The sequence below is a fragment of the Cupressus sempervirens genome, chromosome 7, assembly GCF_028749045.1.
Source record: "Cupressus sempervirens isolate cs-2001-9-10 chromosome 7, ASM2874904v1, whole genome shotgun sequence".
Classification (NCBI taxonomy): Eukaryota; Viridiplantae; Streptophyta; class Pinopsida; order Cupressales; family Cupressaceae; genus Cupressus; species Cupressus sempervirens.
Genome location: NC_143124.1, coordinates 73,079,633 through 73,090,591, shown reverse-complemented (window position 1 = coordinate 73,090,591; position 10,959 = coordinate 73,079,633). Strand labels below are relative to the sequence as shown.

General features: G+C 34.1%; 1 protein-coding gene across 1 annotated transcript in view; it reads right to left on the bottom strand.

Annotated features, from left to right (window-relative positions):
• The window catches only part of LOC149545557 (uncharacterized), a 125,035-nt gene extending 114,964 nt beyond the window's left edge, over nucleotides 1-10,071 (bottom strand). The window contains exon 1 of the mRNA XM_089793802.1: nucleotides 9,566-10,071. Coding sequence (XP_089649928.1) covers nucleotides 9,566-10,071 — 506 coding nt within the window. The remainder of the gene's footprint in view (nucleotides 1-9,565) is intronic.
• Between the last annotated feature and the right edge of the window lie 888 nt (nucleotides 10,072-10,959).

Sequence of the window (10,959 nt, the reverse complement as noted above, 5' to 3'; positions counted from 1 at the left end):
TATGTGTAAATGACATGTCATATAGGGTTTTTGGACATGAAGTCACTTAACCTAAATTTAATCCCCATTATGAAATTAAGTTAACCCACCTTGGAGAGTGTAAGGATGAGTCACCTTCATGATGGAATTCAAATTAAAATTTGATTGGAAATTTAGAGAGCCTAAAAGTGGTTCCCAAGTGTTATTTTGGTCAAAATAAGTCACCCACATGGTAGCAATATAAGTTGGGGGACTAAATATAACCTTAAGTTGGCCTAGGGGACCTAGGAGACCCTTTAAACTAGTCATTTTTAAGCCAATTCGAAAATCAGAGCGTCACATTACTTCTTTCCTCACCCCTTCACTTGGGTAAGTTCCTATTGGTAGAAAGGTACAAGGGTGTAAAAAGGGTAGGTGGGGATGGAAGAGGATGGCTTTTTAGGGAGCTTGTGCCAAACTTAGTGGTTGTTAACCCACTTTCTATTTGTAGAGACATGTAAGGTTTGGAGGAAGGGACTTGGAAGGAAAAAAGGAAGCTCTTCATCACCATTTCCATAACTATAGCTTGGAAGGAGGTTAGTGCTCCATGCCTTGTTTTCTCTCATCTCATGAAAGTTGAGGAATGGAAATTTGAAATAGTGTTCTTATGAGTTTTTTGTGTTTGCATTTGGTGTATGTAGTAGTTGTTGTGTATGTAAATGAGCATGTTGGATTTACTTGCATTTGATTTGGTTTCTTGATTTTGTTGTGGTGAATTGAATGTTGTGTTGGGTGTGAAGGCTTCACTCACCCTTGGGAGGGGAGAGAGGCCTTTCGGTTGAGGGGTTAGTTGGGCTCAACATTGAAGTTGAGAAAATTGTCTCTTGGAGAGGGGATAGTTTCCATGGATTATGGGCTCCATTGGAAGCCATATGCCTTTATATTGTTCTATGGGAAGTATAAGCAAGGATATGTGGAAAGAGAAAGTATGGGTAGCCTTATTGAGACATGTGAATATTTATAGCCTTGGATGGCATGTGTTCCTTGGAAAGCCTTGTTGGGCATATTGCAATTGCAAGTTTTGTTAGTGCATAAGGATATGGCAATCTCCTCTTTAGAGAGCCCACCTTCACCCAATGTTCATGATTCCATTTGTGAATCATTGTGCAAGCCTTGGTTGGGGATCATAAATGTGTTGTTAAACTATGGTATTCATGTTGGTTCATGTTATTGTGATGTTGTTGAATGTATCCCAGTTGAACCTTGTTTCCCCTAGCTAGGGGGTGACCTCCTTGAGGCCTAGGTTGGGAGGTGAGCCTCCATGGTTCACCATTTTTATCTCTCATTTGTAGGTCCTTATTGGATGATCTTGAAAACTTGGAGCTCTTATTGTCTTTCCATGTGTATAGGAGATGAAGACATTTTTTTGTGTTGTATTGAGTTGAGGTTGTGAGCAAACTCCATCTTGTTCTATGCATTTAAATGTATGGCAAGAGTAGTGCTATTTCTTCTCATTGACAAGGAGATTTTGTGAAACGTCTTTGTTTGGTGAATAGCATTTCCATTGTGTTATCATACTATGAAGATTTCATCACCTTTCTATGTATTGTAAGAATTATTGGAGGAAGCATGTATTGTGTGTAGGAAAATAAGCTACCTTGGTTCTTAAAGTTATTGTATTGCTTCACTTCTATGTAGATTGCAAGAATTAATCCAACTATCATGGCAAAATTTTAATATTAGGAAGATTAGTTTCATGGAATAATATTATCATTCCAACTCTCTTGAATAATATTTGTATATGCATCATTGTATTGAATCCATGCATGAGAATACAATGCTAGATCTTGAGCAAATGGTTTACCAAATTTTATTATTCATAGATAAGTCTAAGTAGTTAGTTTCATGCATGATTCTATGATGATATATGTGAAATCTTGTAATGAATTTAATGTTCAAATTATTAAACAAAAACCATTACTCTAGAGCATATATAACATACTTAGCAATTCCAAAATTACTATTGAAATGACATATCATGAACACCTTAAACTATAGGGATGGAAAAATCAATTCAATGACATATGTGCATAAGTGTATAAGAAATAACTTTCTATAGGTGTACAATTTACTATTTGGAATTTGTATGAAGGAAGTGAAAATAATACATGGTCAATATAGTCTAATAAAATATTTAAAAGAATATGCCATAGAATCTTGAGAGGGGAAAATAATAAATTACCTAGCTAACAAAGTATGATATAAAATATCCAATCTCAAGAAGATTGTCTTAGGAATAAAACTAAATATAATATAAGCCAAGTAATCATTAATATAGGGGCAAATCCACAAGCATGGGACAACCTACTAGTGTGAAAGGACATAATACCCATTTAATAATAACATATACATTTAAACATCATAAAAAATACACCTACCTAGGCAAAGGCATGCTAAACTAGCAAAAAGAATTAGTGTTATCTAGTTTCCAGAATCCATTAGTGATATCAAAACTTTATTTTTGGAATTTGATTGTGTCTAGATTTTTTTGCATCAACGTTTCGGATCCCACACAGTGATCCATCATCAGGATGAAGAGCAAGAGAATAGAAAAAATAATAAGTAGCAGATTAGAGGAGACACAGAGATATAAAAAGAGGAGGGTCAGCCTTTTTGTTAATTTTTATTTATTTTTAAATTTCTTTTATTTTTTGGAATTTCTCCTCTTCCATTTAATTGCCATACTCATTTTCTTCTTCCTTTTGTATCTAATGATCCTGCTCTCGGTCTTCTCTCTGTGTCTCCTCTAGTTTCCTACTTATTATTTTTTCTATTCTCTTGCTCTTCATCTTGATGACGGATCACTGTGTGTGATCCGAAATGTTGATGCAAAAAAAATTTAGACAATCAAATTCCAGAAAAAAGTTCTGAAATCAGCAAAAAGAAGTTTAAAAAATAAATTATCGACAAAGTTTGACAAGGCAATGGAATGTGGGTCCACCTCCATCCTTACCCTCATCCATGCCTCCCACCTTTTGAAGCATCTTCAAGCACTAAAAATAGTCAGCACATGTCCCCATGCTCCATCGAACCTATCACTAGTCAAGGGCTGGTGGTGGAAATCGTCCTCATTTCTCATGGTTGTCATCCCTCCTCATTGCCCATGTCATTTGAAAAGCCACCACATCACATCCCATGGGGTACATGAGTGGAGAGGAAATTATAGTGCTAAGGGAAATGTGCATGGGAGGAGGAATATGGGGGTAGGCACATAGAAGGAAGCACATAGGGTAGTGGGAGATTAGCACTTGTATTAGATTCTTGGGAAGGGGACCAATTGGGTTAGGAGGTGGTAATTAGATATTTTAATGTGTTGGAATGTAATGAGTATTAACGGATATAGGAAAGTGGGGTCTTGGTTATGATAGTAAAAGTTAGATTAGTTGGTATTATAAGTATTGAATATTTGTAGATGTAAGTTAGTAAGTAGAGTTTATTAAAAGTATAGTTAGGATATGTGTTTGTAGGAAAAGTTGTATGTTAGGTAGTAAGTATAGAATATCTAGTAAGTAGACTAGTTAGGGACCAAAAAAAAGAATTGGTTTGTAAGTGTTATATAGAATTTTAATATTAATTTAATTGGAGTAAGATATAATTAGTTCTTTATCTAACAAAAATAATAAAGATAGCTAGTAGAAAGTAAAGGTTAGTATTATTATAATTTTAAAAACATATATTTATCTAATGATAGGTTACTTGTATCAAATTATATATATATATGCATAGAAACCTTATGTAATTAATTCTTCTATAATTTTAGCAACACTCATTTCATGTAGGGTGTACTGAAAGTCCATTACCGACATTAATAATGAGTGATCATTGAATGTATAATATATACTATATGTTATGCGATGGTTGATAAATCATGAATAATTATCAAATGTAACTGTAAATATAAAGCATGACATACAATGGAATTGTTTAGAAAACACCTTATTGTTAAGTAGTATGATATTTGGCCCCCACCCAATACATATACTGGGTACAACATATCATATATATGTCAAGAAGGTCAAAGTTGTTATATTTGCAAGATATATGATATACTACACCATGAAATTAATAGGTATGTACTACCTCAATCTCTAATGAAAATGAGTATTGGTGAGTGACTTCATACATAAACCTCCCACTATTTGGGATGCACCTTTCATCTGACTGTTTTAACTAACTAAGAATATCTATGCAATCTTAACTCATCTTATAGACATCTGGACCTAAATTATATTTATCAATGAAACCTAAGGCTTAATTGATTTAGTCGATGTAAGCATGACAACAAACTTGACTAAGTGTGTTGAACTTTATAATGCAACCATTCTATATTCAATGTAATTTCTATTCAATAATAATTTGTCATATAAATGTTTTGTTTTGCTAAGTATTTAAAAAAAAATTAGTTGTGTTTTTGCCCTGTAAGTTTGGACATGACATAAAATAATTGATTAAATGAAATGTGTTGTGTTGTAAGGCCTTCTTGATTACAGCCAAATACAAAGCAAGTAATACTTTTGCAAGATTCCTCAAGATCCAATCCAAACCCTAGCTAGTCCAGATCCAAAATTTGGTAGAAACCTCCAAGGAAGATTTGAACTTGTGCTCACAAGCCCACCAAGAAATCTCCTTGTTTCCCAACCCTTAGCTACTAGCTTTGCTCAAAAACTCACAACTCCACCACAACTGTAATGTAAACTACCTCACATTCGGTGCTTTATCCATAGACTCAGGAAGGACTTGCTCTTTAGCTACTCTCCATACTCACTCCTCCTCCTCTAAATGAATGCCTAAAGACTTTGCAAGACCCCTTACTTATACCCAACTAAGCCAACAGTCCACCTAGTAAGCTACAAATTAAATAACTCTTACATTAAATACATGTTGAGTCACAAGTCAACCTCCAAGAGTAATTAAATACCAAATGCCTTAAAAGGATTACAACATTTATTAAATACATCAAAAATAATTAACCAAGACCCAATTAGGTCCACACAAACTCCATCAAAATGACAAAATCTTCAAGGACCTTAGATGCCCCTGCATTAGACTCCTGGAGTACAAAGAAAAGTGTGTCGCACACTTTGATTCCCAATGAAAATCCACAACCATCTTCATCTTCACCAAAGGCTTCCACTCCAACATGGACAAGAAAACCAAAATGTACATTGTCCAGATTTGCTTCAACCACCCAAACATCATAACCATCTAAATCACCACTAACAAATCAGCACATAACTTATTACATCCATCCATATCAGAAACAAGTGCATCCAATTCCACATACCTAATGACAACATGTAGACCTAAGAACTAATCCACATCAACAACAATATGTAACTCCACATCAACATATGCGAAACTCTCAATGCTAGCAATCTCATTGCTTACAACAAGATGCTTTGTAACACACAACTCACTACCAACAACAATTGGATCATCCATGACCAAGTGCTCTATAATCTCCATGTCAGTCTCAACCGAATGATCATGAAAACCCATCTCCATCCCAGCATCAACAAGGCTAGGAATATCCTCAGCAACAACTTCAAGTTTCTCTCCAAGTTTCACATTAGACTCCAAAAACTTATCAATAAAACCAACCTCTTCCACCTTGACCTTGTCATGCCCTCTTTTCTCTTGAACAAGTCTTTTAATTAGCCAAATAACTCTCTTCTAGATTGATAGACTCCAACTACTTAAAAATCTATAGAATTCCCTCCTCATCTCATCCTTAACTTGACTAATCAATCTAGCTTCAAACCGAGTAGACGCCTCAATAGCTTGATCAACCAAACTAGCTTCAAACTGAACATACATCTTAGAAAATCTCCTCTCCACCATATCATGAATATTCACAATCACCTCAGGGTCTAATCCTCTCAGATCCATGTTCCAAGATCTTTACAAACCCTCTGCAAGAAATCCTTCCCAGGCTCCTTGTGATAAACCTAAATTGTTTGTAAGTCAAATCGCAACCTACCACCTCACATGAACAATCAAGGATGAAATCAAAATTCTAGGAACATATATATGTAATACAAAAACTCTCTATGATCATGCCTCAATGGGAGCAATCTTCCATCTTTGCATCCATCGATCCATCTACAAGTCCTTTAATATTGCAAGTTAGAACCATGATCTACCACCTCAAAACCAATATATCTATGACTCCAAAGAGATCAATCTACCACCAGATCAACTTCTCTCAACCAAAGGTCCTGGTGCAAACTGCCTTAGGTTCAACAATTTGTCTGCATGCTCAAGAAAACCTTCTCTCTAATACCATCTGATGTAGCACAAGGTAGGAAAATCCCTAAAGGAGATGTCCTAGCCCCTAGAAAATAACTACACAATGGAAACACAATAATGCAAGATCTGATACCAAATCACAACTCTTTATTCATAAAATAACTAATTACATGCAATGTGCCAGGCTATAAGACCTTCCTAATTATGACCAAATACAAAGCAAGTAATAGTTTTGTAAGATCTCTCAAGATCTAATCCAAACCCTAGCTAGTCTAGATCCAAACTCTAGTAGAAACCTCCAAGGAAGATATAAACTTGTGCTCACAAGCCCACCAAACAATCTCCTTGTTTTCCAAGCCTAAACTACTAGCTCTTCTCACAAACTCACAACTCCACCACATTCCTACTATAAACTGCCTCACATTCGATGCTCTATCCATAGACTCTGGAAAAACTCACTCTTCATCTACTCTCTAGACTCACTCCTCCAACAAATGAATGAATGAATGCCTAAAAACTCCACAAGACCCCTTACTTATACCCAACTAAGCCACAAGTCATCCTAGTAAGCTACAAATTAAATAACCCTTACATTAAATACATGTCTTAAGCCATAAATTGGTCTCCAACCATAATTATATACCAAATGTGTTAAAAGGCTTACAACATCTATTAAATACATCAAAAATAATTAACCAAGACCCAAATAAGTCCACACAAACTCTGCCAAAATTTCAAAATCTTTAGGGACCTTAGATATTCCTACATCAATGTTTGAGAGCTTTTGTAACATTAGTTGGTTCTTAATTAATGATATCACTCATTAGAGAAATAAAGTTGGAGAATCTATGGGGTTCTTATATTCTCCAAAAGTCTCTTTATGTGCTGGATAGTTCTCATCTCCCTAGATCATTTTTCTAGCCCAAAGTGGTCTCTTTTTGTTGAGTTCTATTACTAGAGTAGACTAATTTTAATTTATGGTTTCTTCAAGAGACTCACTATGAATCTTAAGATCAATATCCTCCTTTGTGTCTTTAGGAGAGTACTAAATTTCTAGCTAATGAGAACTCTTGGATCTTTTGAAAGCAATGTCTTCCTTAAAGATAACATCTCTACTAACTTTAAGTTATTTCTATCCAAGTATGTATATTTTGTAGGTTCTATATTTCACTATAGCCCACAAATGTCCCTTTCTTTCTAGTGGATTCTAATTTAGAATTATTTTCTTTAGGCACATGAGTGTACACAGTGCAACCAAAAAACCTGAAGTGGCTTATGTCAACTTTTACACTCACGAATGCTTCTTTGGGAGTTTTTCTAATCTAGATGTGAGTGGGGACATCTATTTTGAATGTAGATAACTATCCTAGAGGCTTCAACCCAAAATAGAGTTCCAATGTTTTTCTCATAAAATATTGCTCCAACATCTTCTACAATAGCTCTATTATCTTTCTCAATAACACCATTTTATTGTAGATTGTAATGTACCATAAACTACCTCTTAATATCAAGATTTACACAAAATTCCTTAAAAATTTCTAAAGTGTCTAGTCCTTCCCATTATCCATTCTTTGTACTTCAACTTTCTTCCTGGTCAATTTTTATATAAAAGATTTTAACTTCCAAGATCCTTTAAGGATTTTCTCCAACTCTTTACACTTAAGAAAATATATCCAGGTCCATCTACAAAACTCATCTACAAATATTACATAATACAAGAAACCTCCCATGGATGGTACATACATGGGTTCACATAAGTTAGAGTAAACTAGATCTAATATGTTTTTAATTTTACTAATAATGTTTAGGAAAGTCCCCTTTTCTATTCTTTCCTAGAGAATACCCTTTACATTCTCTAGATTCTAAGAACAAGTTCTTTGAATTAGGATCTATGTTAGCTTTTCCAACATTTGTGAAAGAGGCTTGTCAATTTGTTCTATTAGGGCACTTGATTGCATAATGTTGATATGGATTACATATGAAACATTGTATTTAGAAAATGGCTTTCCTCTTCTTGGATGATCCCTTTCTATAACTATTCTTCTTTCTTTTTAAATTTTTCTTCTTACCTTTCTTATGAGAATCAGTGTTTAATACATGAATATCCTCATCTATGGGTTTTTTATTATTTAATCAAGTGACTAGTCTAGATTCTTCTTTTTAGCAATCTATTCTCAACCTATCAAATTTGGGGATTTTTGAACTTGTACTTATTCTTGAATAAATTAACTCGCACAAAGTTAGTAGGCCACCTAGTGCTATTAATGCTAATTTATTTTTATCAATTTGATTTCTAGCTATTAAGAGTTGATCTCTTAGTTCAACAATTCTCATGAAATATATACTGACAGATTCACCCTTGTTCATTTTTACATGATTAAGTTGCCTCTTTAGACCAAGGATTCTACTACCATTTCTTATTTCAAATGTACTTTCAAGGGATTTAAACATTGGGTATGCAATATCTTATTTTGATAAGATAGGTGTGATATGGTACCTAACTACATCTACTACGAGTTTCATAGCCTTTTCATTGTTCTCAATCCTTTGGGTTCTCTAGGATCATTGTCTAGTTCTAATTTATTTTATTTCACAAATAAGTCTAGTTTAATTTATTTCAATATCATCATGATTCTAAGTTTCCATGATGCAAAATTGTTTGCACCTTCAAGATGATCCTCAAATTTTATTACACTCAACTTTATAAAGAATGAAATGTGATTGTAATTTCAAGAAAGAATACATATTTGTTTTGGCTAATCTAATTCAAATGTCCCTTTTGATTTCACTTTAGATACCTGATCATTGATTAGGGTTCATGCATAATTTATAACTTTGCAAACACCAATGTTTATCAACTATGATATGAGGTAATATTACACTAATAAATATCCAATCTAAATAATTGATAACGAATGCTCAATTGAGATTATGAATGGAACAGGAAATAACAATAATTAGCTAGTAATAATTTGTAAATGTAGATCAATATTATACTATGATGTTTTCAATTGGGTGCAAGAATGATAATCAATTAGATTAATTGGTGATATAATTATGAATAATTAAATATATGTATATATATTAGTATACACAATGTATATGGATACACACAAGCTAAGATTTATACAGTTGAAACTTATAATTTTCCATTGAGATAGCCCTAATAATCATATTTTTGTCATAATCCTTTCCTTGAAATCATAGATTATACTAAAATTATATAATTTTAATATAAACAGATTTTTGTTATAATTTCATCTGATAGGGGAAAAGAGAGGTAGAGATTGGTACTCACTCCTTATCGTTGACGATTTGGCCAGAATGAAATGAAATGTTGTAGAGCGCCCATTTCCATTCCTGCAACTTTTGAGGCGTATATCTGTTCTTCCTTTCATACTCAGCAAATGCATCAGCAAATACCCCTTTCACATTGCGGACATCGCTGGGCTTAACATTGAAGAAGACAGGAATTATTGTACTGGAGGTTTTGAGCATAAATGACAACTCAGCCAAACACCATGCGGAATCAGCATAGTGGGGTGAAAGAATTGCAATGTGAAGGAAGGAGCTATTCATGGCCTCTTGTATTTCACTTGGTATGAAATCGCCCGGATCAATCTCATGTGCATCCAGAAAAACATGGAGTCCCATACTCTGCAGAGTATTGTAGATAGAAGAGGCCAGCGTGTGTTTGGTGTCAATACCACGATGATTGATAAATACATCGTAGGGGACTTTCCTTGATGCGGATGATGTACTACATGCTGGGGCAATTTCCTCAAAAGCATTGCTCATCTCCATTGGTGTGTTCTAACAAAATGGGCATACAATTAGCCTGCAAGAAAAGCTATGTAATAGACACAGAAAAGGGATAGAAACTAGCTGTTAGTTTGACAAAGAGCAATTTCAATTCCTGAGCAAATGGGTATAAATAATGTACCGACGCGTGAGAAGACAAAAATAAAGCGTACATTTTTAAATTATTATTAGGCGGTTTCTCCTACTCCATTGACTGCGTCCATGTTGGGCGTTTCTTGATCCGAAAGTTATGCTGCTATCTCACATGGCACATGAAATTGACAGGCTCAAACCGCGTCCGCATACAGGAAAACTTGTTCTTTGATTGTAGAGCAATTTCCTCGAAAGTATTGCTTATCTGCATAGCTGTTTTTTTAAAATTTATTATTATTATATTATTATTTTCGTGCCAATTAAGTCGTTGAAATGGTGAAGTCAAGAACACCAATGTAATCTACACAAGATTCACCAGCCATTGCAATATACAGATTTCTTTCGTTACACGGTCTCTCTCCTTCCATTGAAAACGAATGTCAGAATATATCCGTAGACTGAACTATTCTCTGAAAATGGTTTTTACTGTATAATCCACAATACATTTTGAGATCACGATTGAATCTGTCACAAACGTAACCTAACCATACCGGAATCTATGTGCTTGTCTTTTTTGTGATATAAAAATTGTAGTTTGGGAGCATTCTGAGTTGGAGCTACCCACTAAATGACTTTTTATTTTGTTTATTGTAAGAATAATTTCCCTCTATACTTATTTAATCATTCAAAAGTCAAGTTAATAATTTTATATAATGGCATTGCATCACAGGACGGTGCAATATTAGGTAAATTTAGAGAAATCAAGGATATTATAAAATATTTAAAAAAAGATATATT